The following is a 23,401-nucleotide window of genomic DNA, read 5'->3' on the forward strand; positions in this document are numbered from 1 at the left end:
AATTTAGCTTTGTGTATCATTGTTGAGTTCTGTGAGGTGAAGATTATGAGATCTGAAGATAACTATTATACATTGCACGAAATAAATATTCATATTTCATTTATCCGTAAATTTTCTAATATAATTGTATATTTTTTCAGGTAGTTTGCTCGTGTCGATATTACTTGTTTTACCTTGTTTCTGTGAGTATATAAGTGCTCTTCTTAAATATTAACTTTTATTATATCTATTTCAAAGTATAAAATTATTTAATGATTAAAAAATGCGCGTGAGGGCTTATTTGATATACGGTGCATTATTAAATGCATCTCGATTTATGTTTTACATAAGTTTAGCTTTTGTGTATCATTATTGAGCCCCGTGAGGTGAAGATTATGAGATCTGAAGATAATTATTATACACAAAATAAGACAAATATATACATTATTTTATTTAATCATATCTAATTTAAGTATATTTTTCAGATCGATTGCTTGTCTAGGAATTGATTGTTTTTCTTAGTTTCATGTAAGTTTTAAAATTATTGTATATTAACATATTTTCTAAATAATTTTATCTAATGATTAAAAAATGCGCGTGAGGGCTTATTTGATATATGGTGCATTCTTAAATGCATCTCGATTTATGTTTTACATAAATTTAGCTTTTGTATATCATTATTGAGCCCCGTGAGGTGTTAGATTATGAGATCTGAAGATAAATTGTTTATATATATATATATATATATATATATATATTACATTTTAGTTATAAATATTATAAATTTTACATTTTAATGTGTACTTATTTTTCCAGGTGAATGCTCGTTATTTTCAGGAGATGGTCCTTTCCATTTTGTGAGTATTTAAGGTTATAGGTTTAAATTAACTTCAATGATTGTTCAATCAATAATCCAGTAATCGAATATGTGTGGGAGATTTTGTGTACAGTGTAGGTAAAAAATGTACAGTGATAGCATTGCCATTTTGAACCTACAGAGGTGAAAAGTATGGTCTAAAACATATATTCATAATTCCTTCAGAGTTCTGTTATATCTGATTTCACATTAGATGTAAAGGCATTATTTATTTTTTACCTTATTTCCTTTATTGTTACGGAGTTCTTTGAAAGAGTTTAATTGTAATAGTAATTTAATTTTTGTGGAACTAATGAAGGAATGAGAACATTCAATTTTTATTGTTTATAATTTTAGCTTACTGACTGCATATTTGTGCTGTGATAAAATGTAATTATAGTTCAATAAATCACTAGTATTACAAACATAAATTGTTGCCTTATTACTACCTTTACTCATAAAGTAAACGCCATGATAAATATTTATCAACATTTACTTTAAAATTTATTTTCAGGGGTTAGGTTAGAATTAGGCCTACAGATTTCAATTATAAACTTATTACTAACATATGAAGTGGATTAGTGTTTTCAAAAAAATGTGATAGGATTTTCAATTTTAAAATATGTCTTTTATAAGAAATCTTTATGACTCAGTAATTTCTATAATAGAGTTTAGATTCTAGACAATATAATAATGTTTAGATGGTAATGTTTAGAATGGTTTAGATAATCTAAATGTTCAACAAATAAATTTCAGTTATTCTTATTATATTGTATTATTTATATTATATCTATATGTTGCCGAAGTTTAAATGATTGGTAAGGTTTCATGCAGCCATATCAAATGTTTGAAATTTTTGAAAAATGATCATCCTTTAATTTTATGGATAAATAGGGTGTTGTAAACTAATATTTCTTGCAAGCTATGAAGTGAACAAATTAATTCTATGACAATTACCTTTTGAATGGCTACATTAAAAATAAATTAATAATTTAATTTTGTTATATAGACATAAACTTGGCTTTGATATGTAGACATAACTTCATTGATTTATTGCAATTAAAGTTCTAACAAGTTTAATGCAATTAAATGTACTAATAATTGCTTATTATTATACAATACAATTATTATTATCTATGGCTGACTTTATTAGGTTTAATGTAAGTTAGTTAATAAATGAAGGAATATAAGGATTAACCTAAAACTTCAAGAAAAACTTGAGAAATATTTTAGAATACAGTGAGGTTATGTCAGTACCGAGCCATTTATCGTTATTGTTATTATAAATGCAGGGAAGGTGTCAACTGCGTTATTCATATTTCTAAAACAACAAGATAAACATAATTATAATTTGATACTCTTCTTTTATCTACGAATTTGACCGTATGCTGCATGAGTATGAAATCACCTTTATTTTATCAAAGCCGTCTTGATCGACGCTTGCGGCAAGCGCAGCTAACTTCACGGTGTCATGAAAGCCACTTTTTGTTCTAGCAAAATATGTGAGTGTTTTAGGTTTTAGGATATTTTACTTATATGCGATAACTAGTGATATTTGTAAGTGATAATCGAAAGGACTTAACTATAATTTGAAAGCAATATGAGTGTCGAAGACGAAGTTATGAGAATACAGAAGAAGTTGCATAAAATGACGACCGACGAAGAAAGCGTGAGTGATAATATAAGGCAGTATTAATGAAATGATATCAGTAAAGCATTGTTTTGTGTATTTCATACGCATTTTATACATTTAACAAAATCAAAAATACAGCAGAATTGTTAAGAATGTTTCCTATTACCGGTTTATCATCTATTTCTGCAACGGGCGCCAATTTTTTTGGTGGGGATCGTAATATAAAATATGCCGATCTAATTTTTAGGGACAAGAGCAAGCATTGGATCTCTTGAAGTCATTGCAAACTCTAAAAATTGATTTAGACATTTTGACAAAAACACGAATTGGTATGACCGTTAACGCATTGAGAAAATGCAGTAAAGATGATGAGGTTATTAGTTTGTCAAAAACTTTAATAAAAAATTGGAAAAAGTTTTTGTCTTGCCCTCCATCAACAAAAGATACAACTAGTAGTACTTCTAAACCAAAAGTTAAAGAAGAAAAGAAATACGAAAAAGAGAAATCTCAAACATCTTTCCCACCAACATCAACAACTACTGATTCAGTCAGGTAAATCGCTTATAGCTATTTTTACCTATAATTGCAAAAGTTTTTTTATTAAGCTTGAACATTCCATGGGAATCGAAATTTATATTATAAGTACTACAGTACTATTTAATTTTGTGTTATATATTCTATGTATTATAGATTAATAATGAGCATTTTGACTTGTAAGGTTGAAGTGCCGGGAACTCTTGGCTAGTGCTCTTAAAGTAGATGGAGAAGATCATGAAGGTTGTGCATCAGTTGAGGAATTAGCTGAAGAATTAGAAGAATGTATTTACAATGAATTTAAAAATACTGATACAAGATATAAAAACAGAATCCGATCTCGTGTTTCAAACTTGAAAGATGTCAAAAATCCGACACTTCGAACCAATTTTATCGCTGGGGTGATAACTGCTTCAAAGTAAGAATAAGTTAAGAACTTATCCATGGTATATTAAGATTGCTTTTAATTATTATTTTTGAATGTTGGGAGTTTAATTTCATCTGTAGTTGATTCATAACTAATAATTTTAGTAATTTGTATATTGAAATTTCGACACATATAAATCTCAGAAATTTTAATTTTTTTAATTTCTCTTCTGTAGTTTTTTTTTGTGAAAATTGACAAATAATTTATTTAAATTCATAAAAATAAGTAGAGAAATTGATTAATTCATCTTGTCCAAATAATTTTGGGGATTCTGTTATATTTGGTAGGGTTTGGTTATAAAATTAAATGTTTAGAAGTTTTTATAACTTGGCTTAGTTAAAATACTCTAATTAGATTCATATTACATTTCATGTAAAGACTGGCGAAAATGACATCAGAAGAGATGGCATCAGATGAAATTAAAAAGCTTAGAGAGAAATTTGTGAAAGAAGCTATCAATGATGCACAATTGGCGACAGTACAGGGAACAAAAACTGGCTTACTCAAATGTGGCAAATGTAAGAAACGTAATTGCACATATAATCAAGTGCAAACCAGATCAGCTGATGAGCCTATGACAACATTCGTCCTTTGCAATGAATGCGGAAATAGATGGAAATTCTGTTAGAAAGGTTTTAAACGGGTATGTTTTACTATTATAATGTGGAATACAAACATGGAATATAACCATTTAACTTGATCATATAATTGGTAATATTTTATTGTAATAAATATTAACTTCTCTTTTACCTTATTGTTAACTTAGATTAACATAAATCTCTCTTATAGATGCCGTTTATGACCTGCATATCTTCGAAATTTTGTTTTTTATGGTTACAATCAGCTATTCAAATATTTTTTGGATAAGCTTATAACAAGACTAAATATTTCATAAATTCGATCTTTGTGAAATAAGTGTTTAGAAGTATATCTATAATTATGAGCGTATTTAATTTTCAATTATGCAATAATTTAAATGTTATAAAGAAAGTGTATCATCAATGTGACTGTTTCATGTATTGTAATAGAATTGACAATATATTTATATCAATTATTTTATGATATAAATTTACTTGATATGCCTGTAATGATGTATAATTATATATACATATATGGCAACTAATTTCAAATGATTTTAACATACTTGTTTATGTATTTTATTTTAGAAATAGACTTCAAATTTGAAAATATAAGTTATCATTTAATTGTTGTCAGATGTTAAACCAAGATAAAAAAAGTTATTTAAAAGCCCACATAATGATTATGTAGTAGTTTTACTTATTTGGGGGAAAAATTTCATTTTTGATGGGTTTACGGTAGGGGCAGTCAGGGCTAGTGGCCAGGGCGGCAAATTTTTGGGGGCTGCAAAATTTGGAAACTAAGAAAAAAATTCTATACAATAGAAATAACTGATTTTTTTAAATTACATTTTTTTTCAAGAAATATTATTAATTAAATTATAATAAATAATATGATTGCAATGCAAAGTTTGGGTTCAAATAACTGATTATAAAAATTCTTTATTTTGCCATGCCTCTTTTTCCAAAGTAAGTAAATTATGAAATTGGTAAATAGGTTATTATCAAATTTGGCTAATATAAAGATTCGTGAATGAGCTGAAAGTTTAGGAAAAATATGCTTTTCAAATCTTGAGCCCTCTCAAGATGATGAGTTTGTGCATTCCAAGCTTATAGCGCCGAAAAAAACATTAAAACTATTGAAACTTCTTGTACTAAAAAATAGATTTTATAAAGAGCTTTAAAATTTTTTGAACTTTCAAAAATTATGAACTTTTTTCAAAGCAATCGCGCTGCGTAGCTGTTTCAGAGACGAAATATCGAAACTCAATTACAATTTTTCGAAACTGTAGATCTGCTGTACCAAAAACTAATCAGCACGTCTCCAGATCAATACAAATATAATATTTTTTTAATTAATCGAGTCGATTTCGAGAACATGGATCAACCGATTTAAATGATTCAAAAAATATTCGATTCTTATTGATAAGGAGACGTGTCGATTTAGTTATTGGCCAAAGCAGGCCCAACTGTTTCAAAAACACGGGACAAAATACCAAAAATGATAATTCAGTTTTTGAGAAACGGAGCTTTCAATTTCAATAATTCAAAAAAAAAAATTACACATATTGACAAAGTGAAGAACTGCTTAAATTTGTGGGATGCAGATCTAGCGGTTTCGGTGATCCAATAAAAAAATTGAAAAGGAAATATTTGGCGGTCAAAAGTGATCATTAGGCTTATGCACATCAAATTATCAGATATTTCATAGGGATTTTAATAATAAGTACAATTTTTGTTTACATTTCTATGAGTTTTCGTACTAATGTTTATCCGTTAGACTGCAATGCGGCGCTCACATGCTTCGTGCGTCCTAAAATGTGGACGAAAATATGCAGACATACAAAACACACACACACACATCAATTTTTCTGAGGTATGCCGAAATGTTCAGAAACTTCTGAAACGTAAAGACATGCAAAAATTTTCGTTTTCGATTTTCGGCCCATTACTATAACTTACCCTAAGGAAAGTTAAAAAAGTTTAAAATTTTCAAAATATGTATAATAAAAAATTCAAGTTTTTCAAAAAGGTCAATTTTTTTCAAAAATTGATTTTTTCAGTTTTCAAAAAATTTTTTTTTTTTTTTTAATTTTAATTTTCAGTACGGGAAGTTCCAATAATTTGCCTTGAAGCAGGATGCCAAGTACCACTGTTTATAATGTAATGCGTAATAAATTTTCTGCAATCAAATAATTATTTTAATTTTAGAAAAATTATATATATATATATATATATATATAAATTTATATATCATTTTTCTAAAATTTCTAAAATATAATTTTAAAACTATATTTAAGTAATATATAAGGAGCGGCATTTTTGTAAGTTAAGCTATTCATTCTCAGCAATTCTTATTATTATTATAAACATATGTACAGGGCCCGATTTAGAAATTTGCAAATTTTTAAATCGGGCCCTGTATACGAGGTCTGTTCAAAAAGTACCCGGAATTTTCGTTTTTTCAAAAAAATATTTATTTATTCGTCTACATTAATGTGGTCCCCTTCAAAGTAGTCCCCTCCAGATATAATACACTTATGCCAGCGTTTTTTCCAATTTTCGAAGCACCCTTGATATTCACTTTTTTGATATGTCCTTGAGCACTCTCAGCGATTTTCTTCAATCGAGGAAAACCGCCGTCCTTTCATGGGTCTCTTCAACTTTGGGAATAGGAAAAAGTCACACGGAGCCATATCTGGTGAATTTTTGCACTTTGCAACACTTTATTTCATTTTTTACGCAAAATTTAATACAAATTCTTTGACTTTTCAATTCTTCCATTGTAAAAATCGCCGAGCTCAGAAAAACACGTCGAACCTTAGCGACTACCACAGACAAAGTAAACAGTGAATATAGCTGAAAATTTCATCATACTTTAGGGGCATGTATACCAACACAATAAAAAAAAAAATTTGACAATCAGACACTCCAGACCCGCGAAATTTAATTATTAGTAATTCCGGGTACTTTTTGAACACACCTCGTATTTGTTTATAATAATAAAAAGCTTCTCTTAGAACGAATTCTTTGGGTCGGAACTCTTGTAATAAAAACTTACAAAATTACTCGAAGTATATACCGTATTCTATTGTTAATTACCACGCTTCGATGATTATATTATAAACAGAAATAATTATTATTGGCAAATTGGTTAAAATATAGTCACGTGGTGTATACGGTGCTGTGATATCACCCCACGCCACTTTTCAAAGGAGCGCAAGAACGGCGTGAAAACCGACGGTTCGGCTCGGCTTCAGTTTGCTTGCAGTGTTAAGCGGGGTCGGTGTCATACGTAACGTAGTGCATGACGAAAAAATAAATACGAACGAAAATAATAATGTCCGAAATCATGGATGGTTTTAGGAAATATTGATACTTGTTACGAGTTATAATGAAGAAATTGTTGTTTTGAAGTGGCCATTGCGCGGGTGTTGTTCTTGTTGTTGTATTGAAATTACTTTTTCTGTTGACTTTCAAATACTGAAACTAATACTGTAGCAGAGTTAGCTAAAATGTTATCAAAACGCTTCTCAAAAGCGAAAGTTAAGGTAAGAAATTATTTAATTAGTTATTAATATTTATTACACTGTATATACTATTAGTATATAATGTACGTTATGTATGTATTTATATTTATATTTTAACCCCTTTAGGGGGTATTCTACTGTAGAGGCATGAATTTCGCCCGGTTTTTGAAGCGCTGTATAAAGGAAACAAATAATATTTTTACTATCGATTTTTTTATAATTTGTTTATTGATATTTTATTATTACATAAAAAAATGATTAAAAAAAAAATTAAAATGCACAAAGTTATGAGCAGTCAAAGTGGGGGCTCAAAAAAAAGAGGGTGTCCTGACGTGCATGATTCCAACCCTCCTGGTGATTTGAAACATAAAAAATAGATGGATTCTTAATTATTATAGATGCCGCTATCGTATGACCCTTGGATAAGTTAAAAAAAAATTTTGTTTGAATGGCGGCAGTTTGAAAAAAAAATTTTTTTTTCATGCTTTTTTAACAATTTCGAATTTTTTAAAAATACTAAATGAAAAGTTATAGTTTTGGGCAAGGTCCACGCGATAAAGCGATGTATAGGGAAGATCCTCTCTAAATTTGAAGTAAATCGGTTCATTATAACTCGAGATATCCTTACCGCCAGCTCGAAAAAAGTAGTTCTGAGAAAAACGCGTTCAAAGTTTTGAAACAAGTCAGACCCGAACCGAGGCCACGTCACTAAAATGGCTATAACTCAGGAAATAATAGTAATTTTGAAAAATCCTTTTAATGACATATTTTTGAATTTGAAAATATGAAAAAAAAATTTTTCGATTTTTTCAAAATTCTACAGTAGAATACCCCCTTAACCCCGTAGTTTCCAACCTATATATTAATCAATTAATATACAATATACATGATATTGTATATTAATCTTTTAGAATGATAATTAAATTAAAATATTAGTTCAGTCTTTACGAAAGTAGATTGTTAGAAAAATTAGGGGGGGGGGGGTGCGCTGTGCTGGATTTACCCGAGGCTACTGCCCAGGGCGGCACAATTTGGAAAGTGAGAAATATATATTATAACTAACTAATTCTTCTCAAAAACAATTTTTATTTAAAAAAATATAAAATATGAAATGCAAAAAAACGAAAATGAAATTTTTTGCATATCTTTACCTTTCAGAGCATGCCTTAGAAAAAATTGATGTATATGTGTTTGTGTGAGTTCAGTTTAATTCAATGAACATTCGATTTCTATTAATGGGGAGACGTTCTGATTAATTTTTGATAAAGTCAGGTCCAGCCGCTTCGATGATACGGAGCAATTTTTAAGATAACGGACCGTCCGATTTAAATGATTTAAAAAAAAAACTATTCATTCGTTTTGACGAAACGAAGATCTAATTAAATTTGAGGAAGACAGGTCTATCGATTTTGGAGATCCAATAATAAGTTAAATTGTTAGAATTTAATAATGGAAGAGGCTTGAACTTGGGATTTTGTTTTCGGCATTTTTCTCATTCATAAGCGTAAAAACCCGGGACAATTCGGGACAAAAAATCTAAATCCGGGACTAATATTTCTTCTAGAAAAACCCGGGACATAAGGTGGAATTCCGGGGCTGTCCCGGCCCAACCGGGACGTATGGTCGCATTACAAAAATTTATATAATTATATGTTTCCAAGTGAAAACAGCCATTTCCAGCATTGCTATTTAGGGTGCATCTAGGACAGTGGCACGGAAACCTTAAAATTACCTCAAATGGGGTAAAAATTTAATTTTTGGGGGTACAAAGCATGTATTTTAATTGATATTTACTGTATTTGCTACGTAGTTCTCCGAATAGGGGTAAGCTTGGCCATGGAGGTCAACTTAGACAAAAATATTTTAGGGTAATGATTAAAAAAGTTTCCCGAACGCTGATCTAAGGTAATCAGTATTTAGTTAAATTATGTTAATAATAATTTAATGAAAAAGAAATAGGCCAACCGTTGGGTTGCTTTAGAGTCATTGCAACAAACTAAGGACTAAAAGTTCTGCTTACTAGTCCTATAATAATTAATATAGTTATATACCTATATGAATTTAAGGACTTAAATACCTATATAAATAATGACAAAGGTTTATCAGCTACTTTCTAATGGTATTGCCATAAATTCATATAATTTTATGTTATAGATATAGAATTGATTTATTTATCTCGTTTTAAATATGAGATGTATTTGTTATTAAAAACATTTCTACATCATTTTACTCTCAATATAGTGATCTGCAAATACATCAATTTGTTCGAAATAGTTCATAATGGCTAATAAATCCGACAATACTATCATGATGAATACATTATTGAAATTGATCAATAAATAATTATCTTAAAATCAACGGTCGTTATAGTTTGTTAAAAAAACAATTATGTTTAAACGTGTTTGTTGGCAAATAAAATATTATGAAATAACAGATTTACGTGACTCAATTATCAATCGATTTTTCCAAAGATGATCTCACCGTTTTGAAGTTTCCAGAAAGATTAAGCGATAAAATACTTTTTGTTCAAATTATTTTTGATCTGTATTCTATGAACTATTACAATGACAAATATGTTTAAATCAATAATAAAACGATACTAATAAAACTAATAAAACGAACTTGTAATAATTCTTGATAATATTTTTATTTGATTTGAATTATTACACATAATTATTATTTCCCGGAAAACGTAAGTAAGCAATTAAAATATTACCTTTGAAAATAGTATTATGAATCGAAAAAATGTTATATTTCGAACCCAATAAGAATTATCCAAACAATACAAAATTTTAATCAACTAATATGTACACAGAACTTTTTATGAAATGGTATGAATTTTATTAGTTTGACCAATTTGATTACATAATGTTTTTGAACGAAATTAACCCTTCTTCTGTAAACTTCTAAATTTACTATTTTCAAACAAAAAAATATTCATACTTTCCATAATAAATATTTTAAAAATCTGTATTTGTCTATAAAATAAAACCGCAGTGCTGTAACAAAAGAAATCACACGAATAAGCGAAATACAACCTTGTTCAATCTTTTTTATTATGCAGCTTTAATGAATATTCTAATTTCAATTTCATAACATCATAGTATGAAATTTACTGTACATATAAATACCTGAAGCGCGTAATCATCAACGTATTTTTATATATATATAATTATCGTTTTTGAAATTTATTTTTTGTTTCATTAAAAAATTTTTTGATCGGGTTGAGTTGAAAATTCAATATGTCAAATTTTAGTTTATAATGAAATTCAATTATAAAATATACATTTATAGCTTCAAAGAATAGTTCGGAATAGTTGAAGATTTGCCAGGCCGTTTCCTAGTAATTTTTTTTTTATTTTTAATGAAATTTAACATGGCGATAAGATTCATGCTCTAATCTAATATCCTAAAATATTATAGCCCCGTGAAAAGTGGTTAAATTTTAAAAATTCTTCAACGTTTGGAAAAATAGGCTGCGCTTTTAGCACGAGTTTTGTGCATTATAATTAATACAATTCCAGATAATATAAGTTTGCTTGAAAAATATCAATTTGGGTGAATACTTGAAAACAATTGAAAATTTCATCTAAATAGCTGAATCTCAATTATCATGGATGAAGTTATTGATTACTAACACATGCCAGGATGGTCAATCAACTTGGCTTAAGGCAAAATGCTGCTTACAATTTAAATATTTGTACGCAAAAAGTAGTTCATTGTTCTAAAATGAAACTATTATGAAACATTTACCAAGGGCACTAAAATTAGTAGCGTAATGTATTTATTTATGAATCTCAACGCGGCATTCCAGCCATCGCATTTAGCTCATTATGCAATTGTTTATAAACATATGAAAGTACATTTTTATCACATAATTATTAAATTTTTGAAACATAATTTTTCAATTCCAAAGTTCATACAAACATTTGGTACACTAACCTATGTTTTGTACTCTGAAATAAATAAGTTTATAATTTATATTTTTAGGAGTAGTTTGTTTTTGCTCGAAAATTTCATTTGAATTTTTAGTTTACTCGACAAAAGGGGAGAAGTAGGTTTGTGTTTATATCTGAGAAAGTAAATTTTACCTTTCGACACGTTTTTTTTAGAAAACTACTGGATCAATCGGTAAAATACAGATTTTTAAAATATTTATTATAGAAAGTATGAATATATAATATATATTAATAATAGATATTAATTGCTTAAAAATTTGTATTATTTGGATAATTCTTATTGAGTTCGGTATATAACATTTTTTAGATTCATGATAATATTTTCAAAGGTAATATTTTAATTGCTTACTTACGTTTTCTGAGGAGTAATAATTATGTGTAACAATTAAAATAATATCAAGAATTATTACAAGTTCGTTTTATTTGAATATGTGATGGTTGGGAAACGTTGATTTAAACATGATTGTCATTATAATAGTTCATAGAATACAGATCAAAAATGATTTGAACAAAAAGTATGTTATTCTGTTTAAATAATCGATTGACACAATTAAAATTTTTCATTGAAACAATATTTAAAAACCAGAAGACCAATAAACCTAAAGTTTTCACTTGTAAGAATATTGATTTCAGTCTATCTCTAAAAGTACGTACTATAAGTACATTTTCTATAACAAAATAAAATAAACCTTTTTAAATGTCTTTGAATGATAATTTCATATTTCATAAAAAATACATAATAATAAAAAGGAAGATCTAAGCTCGTGCATGCACTTTTAATGGGTTTTAATAAATACTATTTTAACGAATTTTCAATTGAATTTTAAATAGAACGAGGGCAACCGATTAGGATATTACATGGTTTTCATATTCATTTTTTTACTTTATTTGTAAAAACTGCGTGCATTCAAAACAATTAAAATAAAATTGTTATTGTTTTCAATTAAGCGTGTCAACAACCAAAAAGCTATAAACCGTGAAATTACTTGTATGAAGAGCAAAAAGTAGTTTTTACCATAACATTGTATTTTTACCATAGCTAATTCTTCTGTTAATGATGCAGAAAACTGTGTTAATGATTTTATTTTTACTGTCACCATGTAATAAAACTATGCCAGTCTCAAATTGAATTAATAAATATACAGAGTATATGATACAAAATAGGATATGCGAGCACAATAGGCTAAATTTTGGTAGAACAAAGAAATATCTTGAAATGATTCATCTTGAGAAATATTTATTTTTTTAATTTGAACTAGTATTAGTTGCAATTAAATGAAGCATGATAGAACATTATTTTTTGTAACAAATATTAAAATTATGTCAATGCACTTAAAATATAAATTTTTCAATTCTGCTATGAATTTGCAAATAAAATCTTCATTTCTTCTTCTGTACCAAATGTCTGACTTTACTGCTGGATTTAATTAGTTGTTTGATAATACAAATGATTTTTGAGAATAAATAATGACTTAAATGGTTTTTAATATTGCATAATTACTTCACATATAACATAAAAGCATATATATTGCTTATTTAGTATTGCTATGATGTTTACTAATACCTGTGTTCAATTTATGTAAATTTCCAGTAACTATTCAATTCACATCAATTTTTTTGTTTGACATATAACTACTAGAACAAGTTTTCCATTCACCTATGCAAAGTTTTCTTTATCATGATATGTTATAATCACTTTTCTTGCACAATTTATCATGATTTTATAATGTTAATAATAGGGCTCACGTATTTTTAGCAATATATTCTGTTAAACTGGTAGAAAAAGCAATAATTTTTCCCTAATTTCTGATCGCATTTTTTTGAAAAGTGCAAGTTTTTTTGATACTTATTTAAAAAAATTCTGTTTCTCAACTTCTAGCAGTTCTATATACTAGCCAATATTCGAACAAAACTATAAATTACAAGTTTGACTATAGTTTCATTAGTTTTTATAAGATTATGATGTCTCATACTTTTTTTTCTCCATAAAATTTAACTGAACCATTCCTTCTCCATATTTACGTAGTTTTTCTCACTGTTTCAAAGAAATATTTTAGAAGGTTCTAGTTATGTTTAATTTTGAAAACATATTCTCGTTTTTCTGTTTCGAAATCCAATTTTCCCAAACATAGAGTTAATGATTTAGTTTACAAGGTGGATGGCAATGATTGTGATTGTTGCTATATTAGAAAAAGTTTCGAATATATCCCTAAGAAAATGAATTAATATATTTATAATTCCAGTAATTCTAAATATTTTAAAACCATGTACTCCGCCTATGTATATATATTATATTTGAAATATAAATGGTGCAATATCCGTATTGCAGTATTCAAATTACCAGCTATTTCACTATCAACTATTAAAGGTAGCCGAACCCTCAATCATACATGAATAAAAGCTAGAATTATATGTGACACAATATATGTATGTGACACTAATATTGGTCGAATGTTAGGCAATATATTCATAAAGAAAATCAAAAGCATGCTATTAAAATAATAGCATTTTGCAAAAATTGAACAAACATTTTGCAAAACACAAAAATCATAAAAATGAAGACAATAATGGTTGAAACCAATTTAGCAAGTGTAAGTTTGTACTTTTAAAAATATTACCAGTTTTAGTAACAGTAATCTAAGTATGTAACTACTTATGAGTATATTGTTTATTTGTTCGCAATTTTCACATTACTTTAAGTTTTAAGTTATTTGTTTAAGAAAATCCGTGAGAAATATTTCAGTAAGATGGACGTGTACAATTTCCCAATTGGTCATATTAATTATGGAGTTGGGTGCTCGTTTGTATGCAAACTATAAGTATAGCTGATTTAATGATACATTTATATTTTAATAGTAAACAAAACATAGTATTATTTTTATTAACAAATATGCTTGAATAAGTACAGTACTTCGAATTAATTTTATTGTCGTTCAACTTAGGAAAATACTTCTGAATGTATAAATGCGGCGAAATTAAATCATACCTAATCACATCTACTTAATAATAGAGAAATTTGACTAAAGATCTCAGTTTGAACGAAATTTATATATTTATGAATGTTATTACATTACAGCACATTTAAATGGTTTGTTTATAAATTAAAATTATAATTATCACAACAAAACTAATTAGCAATATAGCTAATACTTTTGCGCTCATACTTTTTACTTACCAGTTTAATTGAAACCCTTTTTAACACTTGAAGATTAACTAAGTAAAGCGTTTAGTTGATTTAATGTAATTTTTAAAAATTCACTGAATGAGCAATAAAATCGAGATATTTGTGCAGAACCATGTTTTTATGACAAGGTTATATGATCAGAGCAACTGATTCTTTTTTTACAGATAGTTTATTTGTTATACTTTTCATTACAATTTGTCATATGTAATCAGGGCCGGTCCTGCCTTGCATGCAATGCATGCAAAAAATGCGGGCGCAAGCCTTAGGGGGCGCCAAAACGAGATTCGGAAATAGAATTTATAATATATTATTCACATTTTTTTAATATAAAATTTAGAATACTTAATAGATTATAATAAACAATCTAACTTAATGGATACGTAGACACAAAAAGCAAATTAGTAAATTATTGTTCTGCTTATTGTTTCATGTACCTATTAAATTCTTCTCGTTTGATGTTTGAGGTTAATGTGGACTCAAAAAAAAAATTGTCTAGTGTTCAAACCCGTAAGCACAAACCTACGAAAGTTCAAATTATTGGGCATTATTGACGAAAAACTACGAGCTGATTTAGTTTGAACGAAACTTGTTAAAAAAAATAGATACAAATTATAATATAAAAACATGAAAAATTGGAAGTCAGTGCATAGAAAATGGCTTATTAAATTAAGACCGAGAAACTGAATAGTAACTTTTGTGTTTGTTGAAAATGTTTCGCATCTGATGAAATTGGACGTTGAAGACATACGTGGTTAGATTTACGGAAATGGAGCAAATATGAAAAATGGAAGCAAAATGTACTAGAAACAAAAATCTTGAGCTTTTTTTATACCTATTGGTGTCCGTACTAATTTTAATTATTGACTAAGCAGAGATAATACAGATACAAGTATAATTGTGTTTTGTTCTCAATACAGTTAAGGAAATATGTAATTTCTTTGCATCTTTTAATAAAATACGATAAAAATTTAACTTTAAAACAATCTGATATTCTGAATCAGATGGGAAAGTAAATATGAATACATTTCGGTCTTTACGATAACAATAAGGAGAAGTTTACGATACAATTTTGGATATTATAAATAATGAAAAAAAAATTTAAAAAATCAACATAAAAAACAGTGTTTTGTTTAAAAATAAAATAAGTAAAATGTTTCAAAATCCAAATATTAATATTACACATATTGTTAAATGTTAAATATGTTAAAAATACTTGAAAATGTAAACTATTTGGTCAATCCGCAAATCGCTTCGATTTTCTAAAAAAAATTAGTATCAATGTATTTTATAAGCGTTTAGATTATATTTAATTGTTTGTGTACTAAATCCAGAATGATTAACCCCTTCGACTCGAATGCCGAAAATTCGCGAGTGGAAAGTGTTAAAAATCAATTTAAAGAATTTACGTAAATATTTATATAATTTTAATAATAAATGTTAAAACAGTTAAAATTATTGGGGGGGGGGGGCGCTAGAACAAATCTTGCATGCGGGCGCTGAGGACCCCAGGACCGGGCCTGTATGTAATACTTGAACATTTAATAATTGTTTTGAGGATTATGTGGCTTTTTGAGAGAATGGCAACCCAGTTGTCCAATCCAGTTGTGACTAATTAACTAGACTCAAAGTATTTGTTAAAATTTTATGATAATATATGCAGCTTAACCCACGAAAGGCGATTTTCACTTGAGGTTTTATATTTGAGATCTATAACCTCAAGAGGAAATTTGAGATCAAAGCTGTTTGATGTCGGACTTGATCGTGGTTGATATCGAATCAGCGATCCTCATTTAAATAAAGCAAATCAAAACTATTAACAAGAGAAAAACGTTGAAATACCTAGCACTTTCTTATATTCTGTACAATATCGAGCAATTAAATCATGGGTTTGATCCTCTATAAAGTTTCAAATGATGTTAAAGATCCATGTAAACTAGTTGATTTGATTTACAATGGATCGGATATCTTCTAATTAATGAACAATTGACCTTTATGGACTTTTTGTAATCATTCATGATTTATATGATCATATTTTTCTCACTAATTACAAGGTGCAGAAAATGTGAGAAATTGGTGTTTAAGAAAATAAATCAAAAGAGAAACGGATTTTACAGCCATTCATAATAGATGCTCGTCACAGAAGTCGAGTAAATAATAAGCAATGAACAAAATGCTATTAAATGCAAATACTTTCTTCAGAGAAACGTGATACAGAACTAACTAACCTACAATACATGCCCATTAAGGAGGATATCACATACATCAGATGTGATGCATCGCATATCAAGTGCTTTGCGAGTGAAACTCTGAAGATCACCCATTCATTCATTCATTCTTTAATTCATTCTTTCATTCATTTTCTTTTTGTACGTATTTAATTATTTATATTACAATTTATTAATGATGTGCAGCCACATGCAAACGTAATTTTGCATTTACAGAATCCCATACGCAAAGAAACTACACGCAACAATTTTGCTGTCGTTTTGCTATCCATTTGTTTATAACTAAATTAGTTTTTCTGAATTGATGGTTTTAAAACTTAATGGAAACTTCTTATATTTTCTCATTTTTAGCAGCAATCAGAACATTGTTCTTAGATAATCTAACGGTTTACCACTATATATTTAATAGGAGGCGTCCATTAATCACGTCAGCTTTTAAGGATTTTTGGACCACCCTCCCTCTTGGTGATACATGATGATATTCAAAATACCCCCCCCCCTCAGATAAAAAATAAATACACCTAATACCTCACTATATTCCCCCCCCCTCATGTGATATTTCGTGATTTTTTGTAAAAACTCCCATCTCCCTAAAAACCTGATTTCTAGTGACTTTGAACGTATCAGGGTGAAAATTTTATTAATAACAATAACTATTATATTCAGATTATTATTAGAAGTAATGATCATATATTTGCACTATTCTTTCCAGTAATATGATTTTTAGTTTTAGGTATTAGGCATAATTTTTTTTCTCAAGTTTCCTATTAAATTTGTAAAGTGTTCACATTGAAGAGTTTGTTTTTAGTCATTATTCAATTATCTTTGATATTATTATAAATTATATCTCATTTAGAATAATTTGATTTTTTAGACTTGCCTACATTTGTCGACAGTTTTGTCTCTAGAATTAAAAAAAAATTAGCTACAAATAAAATTCATTTCAGCCTCAAATCATTTGTATCTATTTGTCTTGTTTTGAATAAACCTCTTAAAGAGTATAGCTGAGTATATGCTTAATGTAACATTATTATTTTTATTTAAAAAAACTTTTTAGTCAAAGAAATAGAAGAAATATGGACACTTGAGGATATCATTCTAATTAGAAGAAACTGCTAAATGCTTTTATAACAAGTTTTCCAATTTTTTACCATCGGAAAAAACTACGATAAAATTACGTAGTTTAGGGAAACCTGGAAATTAGATTACTCTATCACTCTATTGAAAATCTTTTTCAACAATAATTAATTTTTATAATTCATATTATGAAATCAGCGACAAAGATGGAAATCGATTGCAAGCATTATAAGACGCGGCTGTTAAAGTTATAAGACATTAAAAGTCAAATTGTAACACCTTTGAGTCACAACATGGAAAATGCATTGTTTTATATAATTTTGCAATGATTTAGAAAGTAGTCATTTGAATTGTCATGCTACACTTCATTCAATATTCGATTGATTCGATTATAAGATTGAGATCCGGCATTATTTATGCATGAGATCTATAATAAAATGTCATAGAAAATGTATACTTAAAATTTACGCTAAATTAATGTAAAATTTCAAAACGAATAGAATTGCTTGTCTGAGAAAATTTTAATAACTTCCTCGTGGAGGACAAGTTACATATTCTATATAAGCAAATATTGTCTATCAAATCACTTTTAGGTATTCCTTTTCTAAATGCAATCAAATCTCAAATACTATTCTAAACAATGAACATTTGCATATATTATTTTAAAAGAAAGGTTTCTTATATACAAGAAGATGATTTAATTTCTAATCCTTTTTTATCAAATTTTTATCAACAAATTTTTAATTAATATGCTTGCAACTCTATTCAAAATTCAGATTTTACTATAAATCAAATGAACTAGAACTCCAATAAATACGATTTGATTGATATAAATACCTATTTATTTATTACTTGACTTTATATTGATCTCAATTTGTATAATCAACAGTTTGATAAATTAACGTAGTTTTACCTTCACTAGAATAGACGATAATAATAATGGCATTGTATCGAAATGATTTAAATGATGAAAATATTTTGCATAAAATTTCAACAATTTGCAGAATTTTGCATAATTTAATAACCATTTCAATAACACATTTTACATATTCTGATTTAATATACACTTTACGCGGTGTGTTATTTATTTTAACCTTGCTTATAGTTTGTCAACATCATTTCAATCTTTTTTTTACATCATATTAATGAAATATTCTGACTTTATGCTTTTTATTCGTTTTACAATTTTGTTAAATAATTTAGTATTTCATTCGAAATATTTTAGGAGATTCAAAAACGGGATGCCTTTATAGTTAAAGTTTATACCATCTGCATATATTTTAATTATTTTCACTTTTAGTACTCAATCACTTTTGAGCAATGATTACTCTAATTATTTCTGCATAGTAAATACTTGGATTGAACAATCTTATTGATATTTTATAAAAAAAATATTTTTTTTTATTGACTCAACAGAGTTTTTGGTAATATACAGAAAATACCTTCTTTGGCTAATATTTTGCTTAATATCGATATCAAATCATCATCAAAGAGTTGATTTTGGGTAGTTCAGTTTACACTTTTTTTGTCAAAGGTTTTTTACTTTACCAAAATGATTAAAAAAGCATAATAATAAATAACTGTAATAAAATGGAGTTCCACATGTAAATCTTCTGTTAACACGTTTTCATTATTTAAAATTAATATGCATTCCATATTAAATTACACTCAGTAATAAGTAATAAATTTGCGGCTTGTTACCAGGTGTATGACTAATCATTTACTCTAAGAATGTAATCGTTGCAAAAATACAAATGTGTTTTCTAAGAAAATTATAATTGTTCTTAACATTATTAATTTACCAAACATGTCTACTATAATAAAAGCAAGGTAACAAGCATTCTTAGAAGTGACGTAATTTCTAATAAATATTTAAAAAATGATAACAAAAACTACTAATTATAAATGAAGTATATAAATAATCGTATTAAGAAAAATATCATTGAATTTTCTATGCTTCATAGAAATACATATCAATATAATTTATGATTTTTCATATTAATTTATCTTTTAGATGCATATTCGCGTTCTAATTTTCTTATGTTATTTTAATATATTAGATTGTAATATTTATTATAATCATCTGCAATAATGGTTGATTTAATTAGATTTACCGCAACTTATTAATATTTGAAAATAAATAATATAATTAATAATATATTATCTTCGTGAATTATATATACATATATACACAATGCTAGTTATATGTGTATAATTATATAAAAATATATATTAGTATATGGACAAACCTTGGCCGGGAAAGATGTCATTAATATTGTCGTATTTATTATTACTGTATAATATAGCAATTATACGAGAATTTGCCATTTAATTGTAAGATATACAACTGCGTCCCAAATAATTTATTAATCAATGTGGTCATAAATTAATTACATTTCTTAATTGCATGGTTCATGGAGATACTGATATCTAAATAATGTTATCCTTGCATATAAGGCTTGTTTTTTCCTTGATTACCCGAGTCAAAAAAATAAACCTCATTTAGACCTATATGTACTCGTTAGGTACTATTTAGGACCTATAAACCCCTATCATGCTTATATTAGAACATCTCATATATTTTAGAATCTTTATAACTGGTACATTTTTTCTAAATAATAGTTATTGAAATTAAATTATCCCATACTGCAGTATTCAAAATCTACTATCAGATTATTTTAACTGTTATAAAATAAATTTATTGAGATGATAAATTTTGATATATTTTGCAATATTCAATATAAAAAATATCTGAAATATAAAAATTTAAAATTTAAATAAAAAATGGTGATTTGATTTATATAATGTACATATTTATTTCAATTAGAAGCATCATTTACACCTTTTGAACTAATTTCTTTTTTGTTAGTATAAATTTTTTGGTGATATTATTTAGTATTGCAATCATTTGATATTTATTACAACCGCTAATTTTATTAATATATCTGATAATAATAGTTTGGATTACATAATTTAAGTAGTAAAGTAACTGAAAATATTGACTGTTAAAATTTATTTAACTTGAAACTTAACTTGAAACTTAACTAGTTATTTTCGAAGCCCTAATGGATGCCGTATAATAGTTATTATTTCTATTACTGTAATTTATTAAAATATCCATCAATTATTATAGAACATTCAATTTATATCAGAACCTTCGAATAGATTGCAGTGTATTTGCGGACAGATTGTCTACATTCACAGATTGATAGCCGTTGTTTATATGCAAAGTTTCTGAAGGTGTGTTTATTATAGAGAGGATACACATAAAACATCTTGTGTCTCCATGTCGCCAACAATTTTATAGGTAAAGGAACTAGCGACCGACGTTTATTATTTGAATGTAAAAGTTTAAACAAAACATGAATTTATGAGGAGAACTAACTTTTACATTGGGCTTTGAATCTCGGATCGCATGCTTTTGGACAACGTAATGAAAACAACTAGGATAATAATTAAGAAGACTCTGTCGCAAATGAACTCATAAGATCATGGCTAATTTTGTTACTTATTTAATAGAAGTAATCGCGATCTAATCTATTGATGAACAAGATATTTGATAAATCGTTCAAAATATAAATGCAAAAATAGAGAACGAGCGCGAGGCAAATCCACAATCGTCTAATTTTTTTTATGAGTATGGGGTACAGAATGTATCTTTACTTGTCGTTGGTGTGTTGTCTATTATTTTAATGTACATCCACATATTCTACATCTAAGCATGATGTTACAAATATTCTTGACTTATTGCATGTTTGTGGGATTCTTGTATGTTTTTGTCTGATTACATCATTTATGAAAAAAAACGATAAACTCATTTTTTATAAATTTCTTAGGATTCCTAAAGTTATTATCATGATGCCAGCGTGATGTCAAACAAATTATGGATAATAAATAAAATAATGATACAGCAAAACGGTTATGGTAAATTGATTAACATTTTGCTGCACCTCTATATGTGTCATATAATTTTAGTATGAAAGGAGATTAGGAGGACAGTAGATCTAACCGTAAATATTGGAATTGTAAGATTTACATTAAAACAAATATAAACACTTGAATTTAATCAATCCAATCATGCTAAATAATGTTCTAAAGATTTTATATGAAAATATCCAAAAGGTGATCGATATGGGTATCGGACCCAGTGTTTGCTAGAACTCCTTTCACTCTTGCCTAGTCCTTACCTTGATACATCAATTACATCAATTGATAAAAATTGTATATTTATATATTTTTTTCGAATATAAAACAAACGTGTACTGTATGGTAATAAACCTATCTACCTAACTTTATCTATCAGGAAGTTTCCGCACCAGGCCATAGGTAATAGATCACAATTTGCAAAATGTCGATTAGAGAATAAGCGACTAACTAATCAAAACGATTTATAAATATATTTATACAATAGTAAGCCTATTCATTGAAAATTGGATGCTATCATAGACCTTATAATACATATGTAATAGGTCTATGGATTCTATCATCGTTTCAAATTCAGTTTCTATAGTCACGACGTTTTGATGGCATGCTGAGAATAGAATCAATTGTTTTACAAACTCTCTTAATATACTAATAGTACTCGCTATCATCATTATAATTATCTGCTTTCATCACGATCAAATATTATAGCTTATTGCTCAACTTATTGTTTTAAATAGAAAAATGCTCTCCGATTTCTCCATTCATAAAGTATTTGTCTAGAAGAAGTAGCATTCCAATTTCTTTCACAATACTAGGTTCTAATACTGGTTGCAGAATTCTACCCTAAGATAATTATAAAAGTTTAAAAACTAAAAGTACCTACAATTGGTAATTTTATCTCTGATCCGAAATTGAGTCTAATCTACATACTGGGAAAACCTGCGGTGCTCATTGATATATATTTCAGAAAACTCATTTCATTTGTATATTACTCATACTATTTGTATATTATTTGAAAAGAATCACAAATCTAAATTAATTCATGGACTGTTGTGTAATTTTCTACTCTACCATTACCAAATTAATGGAAATATACGCATAGATCTGAATTTATAAATGCAATGAAATTCGTTACGGTTTATGAATTAATTGTATTCTTTCCAGTAACTGCAAATCAAATGATAGACTTTTATTTTATGCTTTATGAAAGTGATAGTGAAATGTTGTACGAAGAGAATGTTTCATTGCTATAAATTAGATGAAACTGAGAAAATTACAAATACACACAACAGGCAATATTTGGAAAATCATAATTACTGAATATTTCTAATGGTATAAGTATCTGAGCTTTTTGGAAGAACATTTTTTATTTGTGCTTTACACACTTGTAATATATTTGAACATTTTACTATGATATGAATATAATTTGTTGTTTAGAACTTCATATCTCTTGTTTGCAATAACTTTATTTGTATCTATCTGCATGTTTCACGCT

The 23,401-nt window shown here is 27.5% G+C and overlaps 2 protein-coding genes across 2 annotated transcripts in view; both read left to right on the forward strand.

The window, feature by feature from the left end:
* Positions 1-2,200: 2,200 nt before the first annotated feature.
* On the forward strand, positions 2,201-4,389 carry LOC113384781 (transcription elongation factor S-II). The gene is made up of 5 exons (XM_026622537.1): positions 2,201-2,504; positions 2,716-3,020; positions 3,187-3,420; positions 3,808-4,072; positions 4,219-4,389. Exons 1-4 carry the CDS (start codon positions 2,436-2,438, stop codon positions 4,055-4,057), a joined length of 858 nt encoding a protein of 285 aa, XP_026478322.1. The 5' UTR covers positions 2,201-2,435; the 3' UTR covers positions 4,058-4,072; positions 4,219-4,389.
* Positions 4,390-7,285: 2,896 nt separating this feature from the next.
* LOC113384710 overlaps positions 7,286-23,401 on the forward strand; it is a 63,024-nt gene continuing 46,908 nt past the window's right edge. Inside the window, exon 1 of the mRNA XM_026622471.1 lies at positions 7,286-7,558. Within this exon, the coding sequence (XP_026478256.1) occupies positions 7,523-7,558 (36 nt within the window). The 5' untranslated portion in view covers positions 7,286-7,522. The remainder of the gene's footprint in view (positions 7,559-23,401) is intronic.

The sequence above is a fragment of the Ctenocephalides felis genome, unplaced genomic scaffold (genome assembly GCF_003426905.1).
Source record: "Ctenocephalides felis isolate EL2017-DRISC unplaced genomic scaffold, ASM342690v1 CF-g0.4_SCAFFOLD_03571, whole genome shotgun sequence".
Lineage (NCBI taxonomy): Eukaryota > Metazoa > Arthropoda > Insecta > Siphonaptera > Pulicidae > Ctenocephalides > Ctenocephalides felis.